General features: G+C 39.6%; 2 protein-coding genes, 1 long non-coding RNA gene and 1 other non-coding gene across 4 annotated transcripts in view; 1 reads left to right on the top strand and 3 right to left on the bottom strand.

Annotated features, from left to right (window-relative positions):
- Positions 1-1,527: 1,527 nt before the first annotated feature.
- Positions 1,528-12,429, bottom strand: c17h6orf47 (chromosome 17 C6orf47 homolog). Its single transcript, XM_042506603.2, has 3 exons — positions 11,935-12,429; positions 10,233-11,690; positions 1,528-6,610 (listed from the first exon to the last, which is right to left on the bottom strand). The coding sequence occupies exon 2, from the start codon at positions 11,164-11,166 to the stop codon at positions 10,240-10,242; it is 927 nt and encodes a 308-aa protein (XP_042362537.1). The 5' UTR covers positions 11,167-11,690; positions 11,935-12,429; the 3' UTR covers positions 1,528-6,610; positions 10,233-10,239.
- Positions 12,430-14,734: 2,305 nt separating this feature from the next.
- Positions 14,735-17,633, bottom strand: LOC121957962 (uncharacterized). The gene is made up of 6 exons (XR_015779536.1): positions 17,240-17,633; positions 16,473-16,582; positions 16,243-16,285; positions 15,457-15,504; positions 15,182-15,235; positions 14,735-15,086 (listed from the first exon to the last, which is right to left on the bottom strand). It is a non-coding gene; the product is annotated as an uncharacterized LOC121957962 (long non-coding RNA).
- Positions 16,128-16,196, bottom strand: LOC121958354 (small nucleolar RNA SNORD52). The gene has a single exon (XR_006106840.1). It is a non-coding gene; the product is annotated as a small nucleolar RNA SNORD52 (small nucleolar RNA).
- A 2,191-nt stretch (positions 17,634-19,824) lies between the features above and the next one.
- Positions 19,825-22,471, top strand: part of sacm1la (SAC1 like phosphatidylinositide phosphatase a) — a 31,507-nt gene continuing 28,860 nt past the window's right edge. Inside the window, exon 1 of the mRNA XM_042506630.2 lies at positions 19,825-19,981. Within this exon, the coding sequence (XP_042362564.1) occupies positions 19,953-19,981 (29 nt within the window). The 5' untranslated portion in view covers positions 19,825-19,952. The remainder of the gene's footprint in view (positions 19,982-22,471) is intronic.

The following is a 22,471-nucleotide window of genomic DNA, read 5'->3' as shown; positions in this document are numbered from 1 at the left end:
ATATCTTGTATTTCATGGGTAAAATGGGTTAGAAGTGACAGTAGAGCATAAATACTTTTTTTTTAAAGATATGGTGATGTCCCTCGTCAGCCTGATCGAGGCTGGATTACTGGTCTGTTACAACCATTATTATCACTTTTGCTATTAGGAGATTAGGAGATTTCTATGTTCAGATTCTTCATCCGTTAGATTGGACAGGTAAAATAACATAATTATATGAGCTGATGAAAACATGTTCTGCTAATATTTGTGTGTGTTTAGAGTAGAAATACACAATTGCAATATTGTTTTTATGTTTAAAACATAGTGGGGTTCTAAATGGGTAAAAAACATACAGTTGGTACAATAAACTACAACAGACAAAGCTCATACGTTCCAAAGTGTTGTTATATATAGTAAACTGTCTACAATGACCGTCTGTTCTATGTGCAGTGGTCCAGAGAGGCAAACTCAAAAACGTGTGCAGTGATCACAAACTGTTGCATGCAAAGAGTTATTTAAGGAAGGCAACTGAATTATGTTTACCCTCTCTGCAACTTGTTTCAGTCTCTGCACCTGGACTGAGTGACAGCCATAGGAGGTGCGGCTAAGCTTACTGTTGGAGATTATGAGTAGTGAGTGGAGATACAGAGGAGTTTTGCCTGTGAATTGCAAGAAATTGTTAGTTTTAGAAAATTATTTTTAAAAAGCTAGAAAAAAATGACTGGGGAGAAGGATAAAAAGCTATGGAAAAAAATATGTGTATAATAATCATAATTACATATTTAAAATTAGAATGATTGCTACTTTTTAATCCTTTAAAACCTGAGCAAATTGGCGTGTTTACCTTTTCAAAAACATGAGAAAAAGGCGATGAGCAACTTGACAAGAAATGACCCAAAACTGAGCATGAAGTCATTACGAAGTTCCAAGAAAATCTGAAAATGGGCAAAAATTAAAGAAAGATGGAGAAAATGGGAATTACCTGACAGAAGTACATAACGTAACATAATTTAAACATATACAAACTGTAATTATGATATTTATAATTATAGTTTTCTGGCCATTTTTACCTACCCATTATAAAAAATAAATCTAAATATGCTTATTTCTTGCAATTTGCAAAACATTTCTTGTGAAGTTGCTCATTGCCTTTTCCCCATGTTATCAAAGGCATCAAACCAATTGCATCAGATTTTAGATGTTGAAATAATTTTGTAAGACGGCCTACATGCAGTACAAAAATGGGATGTTGATTCAGGCTTCAAAGGCTTAAGCAAGTCTTGTTTGGCATTATCTTTACATTCCTTTTCCTTTTTTTTTTTAACTATTAGGTCATTTTCCTTTAATTTTTACAAATTATTTGCTAATTTTTGGGTAATTTCTTCTTTCATTGCTCATTGTCTTTATCCCATGTGTTTGAAAATAATCAGTCTCCTCAGGTTTCAGAGGCTTCCAGCAGACATGATGTCCATCATGTTAGTTTATTTAACTCAAGTGTCTGCAAGTAGTTTCTTCAGCACACTGTAAAGAATGGAAACAACTGGCTGACAGAGGGTGGGACACACATCCACAGTTTATTTCTCCTTGAAAACACTTTCTGCAATGTGCAAACCAACAGTGTGTTCCTTTAAACTGCTGTACTGTCAGGCCTCCTCTTTGGCTGGGAACATTTTGTGTTCTGCCTCTGTACTCTGTGCTGGTTCTAGTAGTGAAAAGGTAATCCCAGCATAATTAACATGCTATACATGCATTTCCTTAATTTCCTGTAGAAAATCAAGAACAAACAGACAATCTAATAAAAGAGCATATTTATTTAGCCAGTGGAAACACTTCACCTCAGTGTAGTGTTGGGTTCAAAGTGGCTATAAATCAGATGTACAGTAATAGTTCACAGCAGATACTTCCTTCCTTTTATTCTTCCAAATTAAATTTACACCACAGCTAGCAGTGAGGACCTTCCCCCTTATTTAAGGAAGCAGGGCAGATTTTTTTCAGCTACAGTGATCCAGCACTTGTTCTGTGTGTTGGTTGCACATATAAAAATAGCTTTTCTTACAAGGGATTCTCAGCGTTAATATCACTGCAATAAAAGCTCCTGATAAGCAAACTAGAGATTGAATCAAATTGTTAATAGATATCTGGTGCAATACAAAAAGCCTAAGACAGTTCTACACACTTGCATGGAAGTCTATAGCTGCTAATATTAAATTAAACCTTGTAATCAAATGAAATTTTCATTTTCCATTTGTGTGCACATGTGATACGATTGAAAAATCCAGGTTTTTTTTAAATACATCAGTGATGAAAGAATCAAAATAAAAATGCAGTGCCAATCATTTTCAGTACTCTTCTAACCATAACATTGCCATAATAACAATAAAATAAGAAATGGACCTTCTTTGTCATATTTGCAAATTTAACTTGAAAATTAGACGACACCACAGACTTTTTATAACCTATTTAAGCTTGTTACTTATTAAATTAAATGCTGTCATACTTGCTGGACAAATCTCTTTCACAAAATCTGTCAACTACTTTTATATTGATGACAAAAAAAAACATTACAATTCATTTTCATTAGTAGCAATATCAATCAAAACATAATTCCAATTATTGAAGGGCTGCAACTAACAAATCAATTAATCCACATTTTCTCAATCGTTGTCACAAATACTGAAAAACTACAGTAGTTCTGCTTTTATATCTATATATATATATATATATATATATATATATATATATATATGTATATATGTATATATATATATATATATATATATATATATATATATATATATATATATATATATATATATATATATATATAGTTAGTTATATAGTTGACAGATTTTGACAGATTTTGTGAAAGAGATTTGTCCAGCAACACACACAAACACACAAATGGATAGTTACATATTAGTAAGTTTACATCATTTCATTTGAATATTGTCAGCCACAGGCCTCCACATGTGTCAGGCTGTGATACATGTAAGAAAAGTCTATGCACTTTAATCTCCACATGCTAAAAGAGAATGTCTTATGCAAGTCAAAAGTGGTTAAATACAACAGGAGTGTTAAGCGCAAAAACATGCTATTGTGCACTAAAACCAAATTGTGTTTGGTCTTCTCATTTTTGTACCTTAAAATTTAAAAGCATGGTGATTAAGTAAAAATCCATGAAAACACAAAGTTTTGAGAAAAAGACTGAAACAAGGAATATCATGGCACAGAATATAACATAAGGCAAAAACCCAGAGTGTACAGAGAACACATTCAAATGTGCTGCTGGTATCATGTGTCATTACTTGAAATCTCTACAGATTCCTCCTTCTACGGGCAACAATGCTAGTGGCATGTTGTTGAGGAGTCTCAATGTAACATACTCCATGTGCGCTAAGGTTTTCAAGAAACGCCTCCTCCACAGGTCAGACAGGGCTGTCATCCTCCTTTTTCAGCTCAATATGTGAACACAGAAACAATGCAGAACAGAATCACCAGCGGAAATGATGAATGTTATATTTATTTAGAAGTGAGTGCCAGAAGCAGTCATCCCAGCTGAGTGCTGAATCCATTTCCTCATAGCTATCAGAGGTTTACTCCAAGAAAAATAGCAACCATTTAACCAACTAGTGCATTCAATTCATCTTGGGTCTCAAAACACACAATCTATATCTGCATTACATTTGAGGGCATTGCTGAGTTAAAGAGATGGGATGGCTTTAAAGTGGTATTTTGTAGTCTGTGTGCTTGTTGACAGCTCTCTAAAGCAGTAAATTGGTCAGCAGTGTTGGTTACTACTTGCCCATCTCTTAAAGGCTTCCCACCATCGACCGAATTTGGATATTGGCTCCAGTAAAGTCAGCAAAGTCAGCCCTCTGTTTAACACAATGACCTGCACTCTGCCCTGGACATGGAAAGGAAGTTACAGGTGTAATGTAGGATACAAGTCATATAAAGCTGCATGATGATGTAAACAGAATAATATGGCAGTCTGTAGTCCTGGAGTGTAATACAGTGCAACACTAGGTGACAACACAGTGTTAAGATAACTGCTCTCCATTTCCACATACAGTGTAGAGTTTGTAAAGGTCACCTGTGAACATGTGTAGGTTAAAGTTGAACAGCAGATGAGTTTATTCAAGGGAGTTTATTGCTGCCTGCTTGAGACGGCTCCAAACAGGAAATGCCTGCTTAAATGTGTCTGCTTTGCAAGCTTCAGCTGAATGATATTAAGGACGGAAGGAATGTTTGCTGGGGAGACGTGTTGCGACTGTGCCTTAAAGACAAAGATGGTGGACAGAGACAAACCCAGAGCAGAGCAGACAGTCATTGCAGTGTATGCTTCAGAGTGCACTCTAATTAGACTAAAGAACTGAGGTAACAGTGTGTAAGACTGGGGGTTGTCTCACGGTGAGGACTGCAGACTGCAACCAGCTGAATCTTCTCCCGATTAAGTTCCCTCAGTGTTCCTTGTTCAGGAGGTTTTTACCAGGAGCCCAATTACACGCAGAGGTCTCCTCCTCTCCATAAAAAGCAGACCTGGGGCCAGATGTATAAACAATGTGTCCACAAAAAAAACAGGCACACGCCTATTCCAAAACATAAACTGGTATTTGTAAAGGAAGAAAGCACACACAGTTGTAGCTGAGAGCTGCAGGTAATATCATAAGGAGATTAAAAATAAGAAACTTAAAACTATGTTTTAAGGTTTGCCATCTTAACTATTTTTTTTTGGGGGGGGGTCAGTTTACACAGCATTCTGTAAAATGACAAAGGCACATTTAAAAAGGGTTATATTAAATGAGTTAGAGTGATACATTTCTGCATTATTTTTTATTTCCACTCTTTTCCCTGTTAGTGATCGTTTAATTTGACCATGTGGAACATTTTCGAGAGTCAGTTTGAACCTGAGCACTCTGAATGAATCACTGATTGTAATAATGTAATGATGTAATAATAATACTGACTGAGATTTCACTGCAACAATGATTTGCAGAAAAAAAGTGATGAATTAGTGATACAGACACTACAAATATCCACTGCTGTGTGTAATGACAGCTGCTCTGGCCCTGGTGGAAAGCTTCACTGATGACTTTACAGTCAGTGAAACTCTTCTTTCCTTACTGTATTTCTCACAAACAGGTGGAATGATGGTGGGAGGCATGACTGTCAATATGCAGACACATGTGGAAGGTGTTTCTACGTTCATTAATGGTTAACTGTGGGTGTGGGAATGACGCTTGTGCTCGTGTGCCCAGCACAATGATTGGAGTTTTATAAAACACAATCAGGCGTACACACGGTTTTATAAATCTGTGTATGCATACTTCTGCCTCTGTGCACACACACAGTTTTAGTCGTAAATCTACACAGTTTTATACAAATGGCCCCTGGTGTGTAAAATTGTACAAAACTAAGTGACACCTAGTGTTGAGATAACTGCTCTCCATTTCCACATACAGTGCAGTGTTTCTAAAGGTCAACTGTGTAAGTTTGTAGGTTAAAGTTGAACAACAGATGATGGGCCTATTCAAGAGAAGTTATTGTAGCCCGCTAGAGACGGCACCAAGCAGCAAATGCATAGCTTAAAACTGCACTCCAATTAGACTCAATATAGACTAAAGAATTTAATGACTTTTAATGTTTACCCCAAATAGAGTAAACACAGATTGTGGATAGACCAAACATCAGGAGCTGTTTCCCTGACTGCTGTGGAATTACAGTCAGTTACAATTTTATTCTTTTAAACGGCATTTCGGGCCCCTTTGACCCAATTTTCAGGAGCACTAAAGCACTGTAGCACCAAATGTTCTTCTCTGCCTTTTACTCACTGGAGCCCATCCTCAAACTCCTCTGTGTGGAAGAATAACTTCTTTCAGTCCCCTACAGTATTTACTCGTAAGCACACAGAGTTTTGTTTGTTTTTGTTAATGCAGTGGTTTGTAGTGGATTGCATTTGTTTATTTGTTAATTCAGGCTGTGCATTTTGGTTGTTTTTGGTTTAAATGTATTTATTTTCTCTTGCAAACAATGCACCAAAGGCAATCACCCGGTCCCAAACCGTGTGACTGTCTCATGGTGAATCATGAGAAAAGTAGTCCCTCAGGACAACAAATCAAATGTGACCACAGTATCCCTAAATACTGTTTCTTTCTTACTGACTTAAAGGCATTTCTTGAACATTCATGGCCCGTTATTACTGACCATATAACTGGTAGTATATTTTACTGATACTAAACTTTGTACTGCTATCAGTGTTAACATTCTGATGACAACATTAAGATCACGTGAGGACAGATGTCTCTAAAATGCAGATCAATAGAATTGAACATAAAGTGACATGAGTAAAACTTAGTTTGTAATGAATGTGCAATACAATTCTTAAGTGACACTGCAGAACACAGTGGTGTAGTGAACAGTCCCTGTGCAGTCCTGCAGGAGGAGGTCTGATACAGCTGGACTCATTTTGCTGGACTCCTGAATCCACAGCAGCTTCTTCCTGTCTGTGGAAAACACACAGCTCTCTTCAAAAACAGCCCATCAGGAGAACACAGTACAGTGACGTGTGGTGGGTGTGTGATGCTGTTGGTGGTCTTCGGTTGGTGCAGTGCCACTGAAGTTGCACTCCCTGCAATATGATGATAAAAAAGGTAAAATATTTACTCGTCAATACTTCACTAACCTCTAGGAGACTGTAACGATTGTTTTAGAGAATATCAACCGTTGTCTTAATTTGGCAGATTTGGCAATCATTTCTGTCTGTAATAACATCACTGTACTCTGTACACTGTACTGTGAAAAACACAATGACAACGCTACAACATACTCCAAGTCTGAAACACGAGCTATCAAGATGATCTACCGGGTTGGAAACAAACTGAACTGGAAGAGAATGTGTAATCTCTACCTGCTGTTCGCACAGCTTTCTGTTAAATGAATATCAGTAACATTTCAGGTGGGCCAACTCAGTATGTTTACATGCAGTTCAGTGGAGCTACGGTCACAGCTCCATTAGGTTATTTAACGTGACTCCTGTCCTTGTCTCAGTATACAAGCAGTGAGGGAAAATCCATTTATTGATGAAGTCTGTCCGACTCTTCCACAGCAGGTGGAGATATGCCCCCTACAACAAGTTGCTATAAACCTATTTTATTTATACAGTCTATGATATAGACCACATCAAACAGCACTGAGTAAACTCTGCCTTCATTGATTAGTTTGAAGCCACCTGAAAAAAGAAATCAATATCAGTTTAAGTGTACACTATCTGTAGAATATTTTCACTGCTTTACCTTGCTGTCAGACAGCTCTTACTGACGGGGATTTGAAGCCGTTCTATCAAAAACACCAGACTCCACTGAGAGAAACGTTTTACTCCACTGAACAGAGGAGCTGCTGCTCTGCTGCTGCCTCCATCAGCTGCTGTGTTGGTAACAAGGAGACAATATTCAAGTACAGTGTACACTTAAGCTGATATTGATTTTTTTTTTAGGTGGCTAAAATATGTTTTGATGCTGCTCCGTCCACAGCAGGACTTCACTTAGCTTCTGTGCCGGTGTTGTGGGACTGTACTTTAGCAGAGGAAGGGGTGGCTGGGTTGTGCCTTTTTTTTATCTGAGACAAATATAAATAATTTTTAAGTTTTGCAGCAGCACTTCCCCCCTCACAAGTGACAAACAGTCCCTATCCCTCACCGCCGAGGGAGGCTGGCACAGCAACTAGGAGCACACACAGATCACCTAGTCTAGTTAATATCAGACTGAGGTGTGCACATGACGGAATAGCTCGACTCCAATCGCATTATCTGGGTGTGTTAGTCTGATTTGAGAAATTCAATTCAGTATAATTCCAGTCAGACTAACATGTTTACATGTATTTTAAAAGTCCAGTTTTAATCAGATTGACACAATAAGTCCACTTTTCCTAACATCATGTAATTGTTCTGAGTGAGATGATCTCAATAAACATTTGGTTTATTAAGATCATTTCTTTTGACTGCTTGTGTTTCTTGAGCTGTAAGATTTTGTTGTATTAAGGGACAGTGTTTGTCCACCTCAGCGATTCATTTTGAGTAAAATTGTATCAAAATTGACAGAAATGAAAACTATGAAAACACAACCCTATAATAAATGTGAACCAGAAATATACTTAACATTAAAAATGGGAGCCAATTGTTGGCTCACATCTAGTGCTGGTAACAACTGGAGAAGGAGATAAGCCACCATGGCACAGCTTTGTTTACTTCAAGTGAGTTTTGGTTTTGGTTTTGATGTGCAAATCTTCAGAAAACCAATCAACGTCAGTAAAAATGGGTCCACAGTAAGTTACTATAGTGTTTATTTCAATAAAATGTAATCTCTGATGTCAGGCTAATGGTTGCTTCAACATAATAAACACTAATGGCACATCTCTCTGTGAACAGATACAGTAATTGTGAGGACTGAAGCAGTGGAAGACCAGAGGCCTCAGGCAAATAAACTCAATTATCTGCGTGTCCCTGTGAAAGGCTCTTCTCTCTGCCAGTGGTTTCACAGCACTCACAATCTCACACTTCTTTTTTTATGGTAACTGGATCAAAACAGATGCATGACAGCCTTACTCTCTGTGAGTGTGTGTGTGAGTGAGAGTGAGAGAGAGAGAGAGAGAGAGAGAGAGAGAGAGAGAGAGAGAGCGAGAGCGAGAGAGCGAGAGCGACTCAGAATAAATGACTTGCCCTTTCACATTCTTAAGAGCGTGAACAGAACTCACTGAGCTGTGGTCAATATGAGCGTTGGACTATAAAACACAACTAACCACCCAGTTCTTATGCACACCTGCCCTCATTTTACGTTTCTAAAAGCAGTGTCAAAGAAGTATTCAGATCCTTCACCGAAATAAAAGAAACAAAACCAAAATATAAAACAGTCTGAAGTCTTGCATTCAGTCTTACAAAAAAAAATACAGTTTCAACAAGCAGAGCTGCTTGTTCTGCTTACAAAAATGACCCTGGATGACCATATTTTTTTAACTGAATCTAAATGCAAATTAACCGGTAAGTGTTGGTAAACAGTGTATCCACCAATAGTAATAATTATAATAATAAAATAAATATTTTATCTAAAATCACACACTAAGCCAGCTTTGTTGTTACTTTGTTTTGATCTTGAAACTCTAGCTGTCACATAAATGCAGTGGAATAAATAGCACAATATCTTTAATGTAGCGAGCTAGGACAGATGTAAGAAGTATTGCAAAATGAGAGACACCCAACTAGGGCTGAACCTAATGATTATTTTTTTTATCGATTCATCTATCGATTATTTTATAATGTGATCTAACTATTACTTTTTTTGAATTACTCAGTAAATATAACAACGAATTTACTAAAAATAACTTGTCATCCACTGCAGGGCATTATACCCCAACAAAAATAGCCCTGGCTTAACTGGTAATCTGTGTTTTACAGTCTGATATAAAGTCTCTCCAAAATAAAATTAATGCAAGAGCTTGTTCCACTCAAGTAAAAGGAATGTAAAACAATCTACATTTAGCAGTCCAACAGCAAAATAAATAAAACAACGTAAAATTCAAGTCACATTTGGGAGGAGTAACAAAAGTTAGTCTTACAGTAACAAACCTCAAATCTAGCAGTCCAACAAAGCATCTTACAGTTAAATTAGTGCTATTTGAATAACACTTTAACTTTTCTCTAACAGAAATAATTATAACTAGTACATTCTTTCTGCATCAAATTAGTCCAGCCTTAACTGGGCCTTAAGGCACACCGCTGCCTGCTGATATGAGTGCTGTAGTTTCATATTTATAAGCACATATTCCACTCATTTATGAAGTTATACAAGCTTCTGCACAGCTTACAACCCCGTCCTGTAAATGTTTTAAAATAAAACACATTGTTTCAGCAACTGGTGGCATTCTGTCCACAGAGACACAGTCAGATAGCAAGGAAGTTGAGGATAAACAAACATCTTCGCTTGCTTTTCACTAATTTCTTGCTCATTTTTGGCTTCTTTCTTCTCAATTTGCTTATTTTTCATCCCATGTTTTTGAAAGAAATTAAGACAATCTATTCAAGTTTCAAGGGTTAAGCAGTTTTTCATAGTGATGTAATGCTTTTGTGCTTTTGTTTAGTGAGTATTTATATTTCTGTTTAACTAATGCAGTCATTAAAAAACCCACTAATGGTAAGTGTCAGAGAGATCAGGTGGTAAAATGTAACCTGAACCGCACATCAGATGAATAAAGGCGCTTACCTTAAATTTAACTTGTCTTCACTTTGTCCTTAACAGACATAAGCTTTTCTTTATGTTCCCTGCTGTCTTTCATTTCTTCCGTCTCCTTGCCCTCCTCCCCCTTTTCCTCTTTTTCTTCCTCTATGCCGAGGATCACACTCTGTCGAACACTGACAGAGATCACCAGCGCCTGGATGATGCCATAGATCAACGCAAACTGAGGGAGATACTCCTGGATCAACCAGAGTAATCCTGCCATTCCAACTGTGGAGACAAAAAACATGGCCATACCATGGAACCACAGCCTCAGTGCTCCCTGGACCCCCAGCACCTCCAGGATCAGCTTGGCAGGGGGGGACACAGTCCACAGGAAGCCAACAACAAACAGATCAAACAGGTGGCGGAGAAAGTTGAAACAGATCTCGTAGTGCTCTGGGAGAATTTCCACCTTCCAGCTTTGCGCGAAGAGTCGAAAAGGAGAAGTCAGCTGAGAGGAAGGAGGTGTAGGAGATGGTGGAGGTGTTCCATAGTCAGAAAAGTCCCCATCAATATCACAGTCTCGCGCACCTCCACTTCGACCATCACGTTCCTTTTGTCTCAGTCCATTGGGTTCAGTTTGTCTTGGCCATGAAAAGTAGGAAGTTGGCAGATATTTATTCCACCATCTTGGAACTTGATCTGAACCTGCATCTGTCTCCTGTTTCCCTGCACCGAGATCTTCAATTTCCATTGGTTGAAGCTTCTCCTGTGCTTCCCAGAACTCCTCTACGGGACTGCTTTGGTCTTTCTGATTTCTCCATCCTCCCCAGATCCAAGAAGTCCACCCCCTGAGGCCCTGTCCGCCAGAGCCATTCTTCTGGCCCTTGGCTGTCACTGTTGTGGTATTCTCTGACACAACACTGCTGTTCCTTAAGCCCACTACCCACCCCCATGCTCTGCTCACCATAGCGGTCATTCTCTCTAAAGGAGCTTGTTGCAGTTTGATTAAAATCAGCAGACACTTTTCAGCTCCTGACGTTGGCCAGGCAACTCTGTGAGTTTACCGGAAAGGCGTGCATGTACTACCAGTTCAGTGGTGAAGTTGTAATACTTGTTCACAGGCCTAGACAAAATGACGTCCTGAGGCCACAGACACACCTGTGGGTGTGAGGAAGCAGTTCAACTGAAACAAGGACTGAGCCCTCCTTACATAACTGACAACGCTCTTGATGCAATGACAGCGTTTACTCATCAGGCCTCTGGTCTACATGTCTTTGGTTTCATCTGGCAACCTTTGGAGCTGCCAGGGTTGCTCTCAATAACTCAACATTTCTTCCAGATATGCCCAGTCAGCAGGTTAGCACTGGCTAGTTGCAGGTGAATGGGTTAACCTCACCGAGGTTGAGTTTAAACGTCACCCAGCTAATGTTAAGGCAATTGCTTGGAAAACTTGCTCAACTTTTCAGAGTCTTCCGTACCCTATTAATCCACTCTTCATACCTGCGCAAAAAAGAAAAGACGTTTACAGTTGATCTGAGTATAAAATCTCCCTTTCAATTCCATGTCAACATCAGTGCGAGTTAGCTTGTGATAGGTCTTCATGGCTGTCTTAGCTAACCTGGAGGTTTACTCAACAGTAAAATTGGTTAGCAACTAACGTTTACCAACACATTTCGGGACACATTTGTCAGGTTTGGGTGTCTGTTCAGAACGGTAGCTCATATGATGATAGATAAACGCTCACCTTCAGCGACGTTAGCTTGAGTTTCTGTGGCAGACCGCAGCTAGCCCTTCGTGTTAGCATCAGATTAAGTCGACACACAGACCAAGTTCCTCAATTTGTGGACACTGTGCTGTCAACACGCCGACGTGTTTCTCCTTATTATATAAAGTCAGTTTCAAGACAGGGCTAACTGACGACAGGTTGGTCTCCTTTAATGGCACTACTAACCAGCAGAGACCGAGGGGAAGGTCCGCCTGCCTGGTCGACCGAAACGTTCAGCTCTGTCCCGAGCTAGTTACGAGAACAAAGAAGACGAACTACCGGTTCGGTTCCAGCCTTCAAAATAAAACCATGAGCCAACATCTCCGGTTCATACTGATGCTCACCGTCCTCTCCACACAAACGTGTTATACAAAAAGATCCTTATTCCAACCGCAGAAATGTGACCAACGTCTTCATTACTTGGATTCCCCATTGGCGGACACAGTAAGCGTTCTCTATATTTATGCCATGGGTTCATTCCCAGGGCGTGGTCTCACATCCCATCTGGCGCACACACTGAGCTTTCAGAAACATGCTGGTGGTTACAGTGCAGCTGGCCACGTGGAGAGAGGACTTCTTTTATAGTTCGAACCATCCAGCAACTCTTCTTATGCAACTGTCAGTGATGGAAGTATTCAGATCAACTACTTAAGTATTCAGATCAACTACTTAAGCAAGAGTACGAATACTACACTGTAAAATAGCCTGTTACAAATTATAGTCCTGCATTGAAAATCTTACTTTAATAAAAGTGAGCACATATATTTAGGATAAAGTACTAAAGTACTAAAAGTACCTAATGCAGAAAATCTTGAAATACCAAACAAAACAAAAACAAAAACGGACAAACTAAACACCCCAAAAACTTTAAACTGTTAAAAAAAATCAAGTCATTGTTCAACTAATCATTGCAGCTGTACTTGTATTAACTGTTTGGTAACTTAATTTATAACACAAAAAACACTCATTGCAAACTCATTATGCATAACAAGCCCTTTTGAGTTATTCTATGTACACCACACAGTTTTAGTACAAATTCAAGGAACTTGACTATTTTCATGTTACGCATCTATATACTTCTATGCCACTATCTTGGGGAAATACTGCAGCTGGTTACTGCACTCCATGTCTCATAGCTTGACACTTTTTCGATGACAGCATTTCCTCCCCCTCCTGTCCAGTGAAAATCATGTATCTCCAGTTGTGTTGTTGATTTATGTTTGTGATGAACTCAAGGATAAAATGGTCCTTTATGTGTTGAGAAAATTCTCCTCCATCTTAAGCAAAATAAACTCTTTAAAAACTATTTTTGATCAGCTGGAAAAGTCATTGCTGCAAAGCTGAAAACAGGGCTGTTTTTGACTTTTTGGAGATCTGTGGTTCTCACAGGACAGCCACACTGCAAGTATATGATCTTATAAAATATTGATGCATTGCTGTAGATTCAACTACCCAATAGTATATAAAGAGCGGCACAATGCAATACACACATAAATGCAGCTCTAATATTAATACAGAGGCATCAGATAGAAAAGGAAGACACAGCATGGGACAGATTACTGCATGATTTCTTTTAGATTTGAAACTTGAATTACATTTTGATCATAAATATTTATACTGAAGGTTTTGAATGCAGCTTTTACTTCTCACTGGGTATTCTCACTGTGGGGTTTTACTTCCCTTTTACTTATATGCAAGTTGCGTCATGCAATAGGATGAGGTTGTGGTGACTGACTGCATAACATCTTATTTCATCAACAGAAATTCTTTATGATCATATTTTATATGAAACAACCTGCAATGCAACTACAGCTGCCAGCTACAGTTAAGAGACAGACACTTTCAATGGTCATCCAAATGTTCTGTTAAGTGTTGTGTTTAACCCTTTTGAAACCCAGAGCATCATCACTTTTCTTGTGCTGCTTTCAGAGGCCTTTCACAGAAAAAAAGGCAAAGTGCAATTTGGTAAGAAATGTTGTTGCAAGAAATTACTAAGAATTTAAAAAGCTCAGTGAAAGTGTCAGGGGAAAAATAAAGCTAGGGAAAAGAACAAAAATGTATAATTGTCTTAATTACATATTTAAAATCATTTTACAGAATTATAACTTTTTAAGCACCTTTTCAAGGATTTGTTTGCCTTGTTTTGCTGTTCTAAAATTTTGTTTTTTGGTGCTAATTCCCAGTAAAATTTCTTGTAGCTTTTACCATTTTTTTTAAATTTTTTTTGCTAATTTTGGGTAATTTCTTTTTTAGCTCACAGCCTTCTTTGAATGTATTTGAAAGGAAACATTTTCTCAGGTTTCAAAGAGTGAAGCACTGAAAACAGAATAAAGCTCATTTTGGGTATTTAAAAAAAACAAACATCTTGATGTAGTAGCTTTAGAGCACACCTTATTCTTCCAACTATCTCACTGCACAAACAAATTTCCATTTTACATATTAAAAAAACCAAACATTTATTTCAGTCTATTTAACATGCAGTATTATATAGATATATCTTATCCATACACAATGCTATTTTTTTTTTTGAAGATTTTCTCTTTAAGTGTGATATATATCCCTTCTTTTCTGCTCCTTTCCCCAACATGGGATCAGTAAACTAAACCTGTACTTGAAAACATCACAAGTTTGAGAGTTCTGTCTCTGGCTTTGAGAGACAGCAGCTCTCGTTCTAATATTAAGTGAACTTTCCTAGACTATGGAAATAACATCAACTCTTCATCTAGGTGATATTCCCCTTTAGCACAGAGTAAACACAAATACTCAACTACTCTAGATGTATGGTATTTGAGTCATTTTATTCATTTCCACCTCATGCAGGGCACATTCATGTCCCAAAACAGCATTTTAATAAGCTTGCTATTACTGTTGGAAAAAGAAAAGCCTGAAGTCCTTGTGCCTTCAACCATTTATTTGAAATGTCTTTAAATATATCCGCAGGTCAAGGGTTAAAGCCATGAACAGCTGAGGGGAAACGGCTTTGAACAAACACAGCAGGAAACTACTTGTTCAGAGGCACAGGATTTATATTTAGAACAATGGGAATGCATCAGTTAATGCTTCCTTTCCTGGAGACTTGATATTGAGCATCTTTAAGGCTTTTTGTAGTCTTGACTCACGAGCTGCAGCACCTGTGAAGGGACATTAAATCTTCAGGTTACTCTGTGTCACTCCCCCTAAAGTCTAACAGTCAGTAAGGAGACTATACCATCCCATCAATACCAACCTGGTCCATCCACTGTGTCCAGACATCATCCAGCTCAGGCTGCTACAGTCACACCTGACAGAAATATCAGTGATCACCACTCTCATTCCACAAATTATTCCAAAGAAGCCTTGAACAATCTGAGCGTCTCAGTGCGCTGCGAGTAAACTTCAGTTAACATCAGTCGAACCGAATAACTGCATCATCATTGACCAAACTCAGACACTAAAGTTACAGGGTAAAAGCTCTTCTGAGCCCTATTTGGATGATCCTGACTTTAAGTGGTTGCTACTTACAGCTGTGGAGCAGTCAGGTCGTCTCCTTTCTGTCAGTGTGTGGACAAGCTGCAAGACAAGTTGACGTCATCAGAACCATCACATGACAATCAGGGGCAAGTTCAGGGTCCACACATGTTAGCATGTTTTAGCCCATTTACTGCACTCACACTTCAAGCTCTGTTATCAAGTTTTACCAGCCCTTTTTTAAGAGAACACCTCTGAAAACTCTCAGTAAGCCCCTGGATGACTGGGACAGTTTTAAAATGAGATTTCCATGTTCGTTAACCATTCACCTCCACTGTACTAAGGTGGTGGCAGAAATCAGATGCACCCCTACAAAAAACAGTAAAGAAGATCGGACTTATTATACAAGAGTAAGTTGTTGTAGTGTGGGTAAGTTTCCAGTGAAACATCTGCCATTATTGTTTAAATCACAGACGGAATGCAGTACAAACTATATCCATCTTCCTTTATATTGTATTAATGTGTCATGATAATGCTGCCTTAATAAAAAGACATACAGATTAACCAGCTAAAGCAAGCTTCGGGTGTCTGCCAATTGTTTATAGTTTATGTGGAATAAAAAATAAAATATTGGCTGTTGGAAAAGCAATAAAACACTTAAAAACAGTTCCAGCAGTAATCTTAGCGATCAACAGTAAATAGGTTAAAATATACCAGTGGTGTTGTGGTCAGTGCACTGTGAAGACAACTTCATGCTTTTGTCAGAGACTCTAGTCTATGAAATCATCATTCCACATCAGAGAGGAGTTCAGAGCAGAAGCTTTTGGGTCCCAGACTTACCCAGAGAGCAGTCTCCATAAAGTCCAGCTGCTTCAAACACCTGCTGAAGACACAGAACAAAGTGTTAGGAGCAGTGCCACTGTTTGCAGATCATATTGACAGTCAGTGGTATGCATGCTCAGTGCACTGTGAAAGAGCTTCATGGTGTAATCAGAGACTCTAGTCTTGTGGATCATCAAAGTAGCATATCATGGTTTCCATAGCACTCACTGAATCCCGTCCTGACTCACCATCAAGCTCATGGCTGCAGACTGGACTCTCCTTCAGGGGAGGACTACCAGGAGGCCAGGGGGAGGACATGATCCTCTTTCAGCCAGATCCATCTTTATTCAGTGTGGTCCTGAAACAGCAGAGAGGGTCTTTTTCAGAACGGTCAAGTGTTTTTATGCTCTTAGGGCTAGTAGGCAGCATATTCAGTGTCTTCTTCATTACCAGTCTCAAATTATACCTAAAGCAGTCTAACAAAAAAAGCTGTAGTTCTCAGCAATTCATCTGTTTTTTAGCCTAGCTATCGCCAGACTACATACTAGCCTAGCTAGTATGTAGTCTGGCGATCGATCTAGAATGTTTTAAAGCCAATTGATAAGCAGAAAAACTAGTGCTTTATCAGTTACAGAATGGGATGTTGTCTTTGCTAAAGCCCTGCAGAGGGTACTATAACACCAGCGTCTTCACATGCCACCAGATCAGTACAAGGAGTTCTGTACAACGACACGTTTTCACCTGATTTAGAGTGAAATATGTTTAAAAGCTTATGTAATGTCATTTTATTGGATTTCTATCAGTTTTGACAGCCTGTTACACATGCAGTTTCTATGCATTATTTTAGAGAATAAGAACCATTTTCTTTCATTCTGGTAAATACTGTGTCCTGTTAAATAAATGCAATTAAAGCAAGTCATGCAATGAGCACCCAATGGACACAAGTAGACTTTTCTGAAAACTACAGCTGATCAAGTTGCATGTCTCGTCCCCTTGTGGTCTGATATCCACTTACTGTATTCAACCATCTGCAGACTTGGTTCTCCGGGAGTGTCTCGGGAACTCGCTCTTCGGCTCAGCAAAGTCAACGAGGAGACTCATTTTACGACCTGTTGAGAGAACAGAGCTCGCATGTCAAAGTCAGGTCCTTCAGCCTCCATTACAGTGGAGTCCTCTCTCCGTGCCACGTGCTCGGCACCAGAGAAACACTGCAGAGGCTGCTGAGTGTCCCGTTTCCGCCCACTGACTACTTGTGTAAAGACAGTACTTCAGAAAGAGACTCAGTGTGCGTCCCATTTACCGTCCTGTGTCAGGACGGTCAGGATTTTTCACGAACTGAAATTCGTGAAAAATCCTGACGACTGAATGTTTACACTATTCCTCCCAGAGGTGCGCCAAAAAGAGACCGAAGAAATGTCCGGCCATGCTTTATATACGCGGGTCCTTCATAGAACCGCGTGCTTATGGTGTCCTGAATAATGCCTGTATGGGACGTATGTTACGCACAACAAACAAAAGTCCTAGCCATTATTTTATTTTATTTTACTTGTTTATTTATTAATTATTATTATTATTTATTTATGTATTGTCTTTTATACACATATTATTTCATACATTTATGCTTCAGTACGACACTCTGCAACTGGATAGTGGACTTCCTCACACGCAGGCAGAGTTAGGATTGGCAGTCTCACCTCCTCTACATTAGTGCTCAACACTGGAGCCCCCCAGGGCTGTGTGCTCAGCCACCTCTCCGATGAGAGTTCATACTGGGAGGAAATCAACGATCTTGCAGAGTGGTGCACAGAAAACAACCTACTGCTCAACATCAGTAAAACCAAGGAGCTGATTGTTGATTTTAGAGAGAAGGAGGCAAAGACACACTCCTGTCTACATCAGTGGAGCTGAGGTGGAGCAGGTAAACATCTATAGGTTCCGTGGAATTACTGAGAACCTATCTTCACACATCACCACCCAGGTTAAAGAAGCACAGAAAAGGCTCTACTTTCTACAGAAACACAGGAAGGCTAAATTCCAGAGCAAGATCCTGGTTAACTTCTACAGAGGAACAATAGAAAGCATACTGACTGGAAACATCTCAAACTGACATGGCTCATGCATGGCCCAGGACAGGAAGGCTCTACAGCGGGTGATAAAAACTGCCCAGAACATCACTGGTTACCATCTACAGAGCATCAGTGACCTCGGTGAAGTGAGGTGTCTGCACAGAGCCCAAAGGATACTGAAAGACAGCAGCCACCACAGTCTGTTCACCCTGCTGCCATCTGGAAAAATATTCAGAAGTATCTGCTGCAGAACCACCAGACTACAGAGCAGCTTCAATCAATATAAATAACGCCATTCACACTGGGAATTGTTCTTGTATGTTTAGTATACAGAAGGTTCCAGAGTGCATAAAACATAAAAAAGTGCAGTGGAGGGTCCTCTGCTAAGCCCCCAATGTTCTAAAATCATAGAAACCCCCCCTCCCCCAAAAAAATCTAAAATTCTAGAAATGTCTTAAAATCTTAGAAATGTCCTAAAATCTGAAAAATGTCCCAAAATCTGAGAAATGTCCTACAATTATTGAAATGTCCTTTGATCTGAGAAACATCCTAAATGTCCTAAAATCAGAGAAATGTCCTAAAATCCTAGAAATGTGTATTGGACTTGTGTGACTGGCCCCTGGCCTCCTGTTATTTTGCAAAAGTGGCCCTCAGGCAAAGCAAGTTCAGTATTCCTGCCACATTGTACATTTAGAAATATGTAGGTAGAACAGCAGTTGTTTGTGTATTTTATCATAGACTATAGGGACACAACCTCAACTCTGAATCACAGACTGTACATAAATAGTTACATAATCTTTTTATAGGCCACAGTCTATGCTGTGAATCAGGGAAAAGTTATTAATTCAAGTCAAGTCAAGTCAAGTCAGTTTTATTTATAGAGCCCATTATCACAAAACATGGTTTGCCTCAGAGGGCTTTACAGTGTACGACATCTCTCTGCCCTTAGACCCTCACATCACCCAAGGAAAAACTCCCCAAAAAGAACCCCTGTAACGGGGGAAAAAAAAGGAAGAAACCTCAGGAAGAGCGGTAGAGGATGATGAGGGATCCCTCTTCCAGGACGGACAGACGAGCAATAGATGTCGTAAATAACAAATGAAATACAATCATGGCAAAAAAGGAAAGAGAAAGAGAGAGGGGGAGAGAGGCACAGCAATAATAGAAACAGATGCATGTCATATTACAATAATGGTAGGTGTGAAATTAGTAATTGCACTCTATGATGATGTTGAGGGAGATGATAACAGTCTCATGCATATGTTGAAAGGGAGGTGTCCAAAGGCAAGATCACAGCATCGGTGTAACCAGGACCAGACCACAATTCAGTTTTTTTTATTAATTATTTAGACTTACGCACTTTTTAATAGCTATAAAGACTCATACAGATGATATTTAGAGAGCGAACTGATATTAACAGAGCAAATTTCCATCTCTTTAATTACATACCAGGTATAAACCTAAGTTAAATAGTTGCAGTAATTAAACTACAAGTACCAGCCGTCACCTCGCCGTCCATGGGTGCCAGGTCCTCTGGTGCTGGAGGAGAAAGCTGCATTTGAAGCGCTACGCCCTCTGCGGGTTCTACTCTTCGTATTTGGCAACACATACAGAAGCTACTCTCACTGCTGTCGTCACTGAGGTCAGGTAGACAGAGCGAAGATGGCGACCGCCTACGAAAGATACAATTTGTAAGTACATACATTATATTGTTATTCGTTCTGGAAAGCCCTCTCGTTATATTGTTACCGGATCGAGCGCGAGCAGGAGGCACAGCATGTGAGTAAAGGGGGGCGCGAGCTGGAGTTGGGGAGGAACGGTAATGACAGCGGCTGAAGTTCGCTGACAGGCTCGGCTGGGAACGTTAGAACAGGAACAGTGAAGTTTCACTCCTCACTCATTCATTAGGGAGAAAATATCTCCACTCGGTACGTAACGTGAGACCGGGCAGCAGGTGATAACGGCTGTCGGTTGATTCAAGTCTGTACCGTCCACACGCCGCGGGGACGGTTTGTTTGGGGCGAACAGGGCGGCACAAAGTTAGTTGACCTGACGCTAGCTAGCAGCACAGTGCTCTCACAGGGTTTACCGTCACTTTGAGTCAGGATGTAGCGTCACTTCCATTCAGAGGGACATGTGACAGTTGTTTTATGACAGACATTTCTATGAAACGTAAGTTGCGTATTCATCCTCTGTCTAACGGACCTCATTCAGCTGTTTGTGAACCCAACAAGTTTGGTGAAATGAAATGTTAGCTGTTGCCATGTAGGCCTTTAACTTTTCACAAAGTGAACAGAGCTCCCTCCAACTGTTCCAGACACACACACACACCCTTTTTCAAACATGTCATTTCATGAAAGAGCGACTACCCGGTCTGACCGGTGTGTCTGTACCGTGGACCGATCAGCGTGTAGGCAGTGTACCGTGACTGGGTAGGATAGAGTGCTCCTCAGCCACCGTGGGCCATGGAGCTGAGAATTTAAAGGACCATACCGCTGTTTTGGACTATATTGCTTTATATCCTGTCACAGTTACATATTGTGCACACTGAGAAGTTGAAGTTCTAATCACTAAGCCCCAATTAATGTTTAAATGAAAGGCTTTTGTATGACTCCACCTGGTACATCCTGGGATTGTGGTACAGTATCTAGACCAACTTACGGCCCATGGGCCAAATCTGGCCCCTGATAAGGTACCAAGTGGCCCCTCAACCATTTTTTAATTCTCAAGTAAAATAAAGTGATTCACACTGGGAATTGTTTTTGTACTTTTAGTAGACATACAGTGCATAAAACAGCATCAAAATAGAGCTTACTGATCAAAAAAAGTGTCAGTGGAAGCTTCCCCACGCCCCCTGACAGAGGTCCTAGCTAAGTCCCTAATGTCCTGAAATCCTTGAAATATCCCCAAATACTAGTAATGTCATTAAATCTGAGAATCATCCTAAAATCTGAAGAATTTCCTTAAATTGTAGAAATGTCTCTAAAATCCAACATGTCTGCTGCTGCTGTGATTGGCCCCTGGCCTCCAGTCATTTTGCAGAGTGGCCTCCAAGCAAAGCAAGTTGCTTATCCCTGATTTAGACAATTGTGCAGGGACATAGCATTTGCAAAATATATAGTTGTGTAAATCTATTAAATGTGAAGAGAAATTACAGACTCATGACCTCAGCATCTTAATCTTGGCTTTGCCTCTGTTTGGCGACCTTTTTTGAAGTGTGGAAAGAAATGCACACTACAAGAATGTTCACTCACAAGCCCATTTCATGATTTATGACATGTTGATGCATTGCAGAGTTTTTAAATTATTTCACACTACAACATTAACAAAATCAGGATGTTCACTGTCACCTGACTCAAGCTAGTTTCAAGGCTAAGCTAATTTCAGCTTTATGGGGTATATCCACGTCTTTTTCGGGACAATCACAGTATACCCACTTATCAGCCAAAAAGCCATAGCGGACTATACTCACTCCATCTTTGCTCACCGACCCCTCTACCTAGTGGTACTCCCACCATTTTTTCCACCAACGTGGAAAAACCAGTTCTGTTTGGGTTCCCACACTTAATATAAAACTGTTCAGAGCACTTCGACTTTAACTGCATGGGTTCAGATACCAAAAATTTATTCTCAGCTGGAACAAAAAAATAACGTTTTCCTTGACCTGAAGTGCGAACCATGACGACATCAGTGGGCGTGTCATATTCTACAGGTTGTCAGGGAGATAATGAAGAAGACAACAATGCAGAAGTCAAATAAGAAATTGTCAGTATAAAGAGCATGCAGTGGTCTCATCAATAGTTGGTTCATGTTTGTTTTTGGGTAAAAATAAACATCTGTCACAATAAAACAAAAATTTATAGATAGTCAATGCAATCCGTGATTTTGCTATGACTTTTTACCTCTGTTCTGCATTGTGCAATTGTGAAACTTGTGAAACTAGGGCTGGCTCGAAAGATAGGACCAAGGTTCCAAGAACCCCGAATGGAACCAATTCAAGAACCAGAGCTAATTTGGTTGTGAAAGGGTGGTTGTGTCTTCAGTAATACTACTTTGTGTTTGGTGTAGCACAGAGATGCTCAGTGTGGTCTAAATTATGAAAAGCCAACAATAGGGTGTTTGTGTGGTTGTGTCACTACAGGTCACATTCTTGTACTGCAGAGACTTATAGCTCAATGAGC

This window comes from Plectropomus leopardus, chromosome 17 (genome assembly GCF_026936395.1).
Source record: "Plectropomus leopardus strain MGB_pleo_1.0 chromosome 17, ASM2693639v1, whole genome shotgun sequence".
NCBI classification, from domain to species: domain Eukaryota; kingdom Metazoa; phylum Chordata; class Actinopteri; order Perciformes; family Serranidae; genus Plectropomus; species Plectropomus leopardus.
This window is presented reverse-complemented; position numbering and strand designations above follow the sequence as displayed.

Excerpts from the sequence above, each read along its gene's own strand:
- c17h6orf47 (XM_042506603.2), bottom strand. The coding sequence starts at position 11,166 with ATGACCGCTATGGTGAGCAGAGCATGGGGGTGGGTAGTGGGCTTAAGG.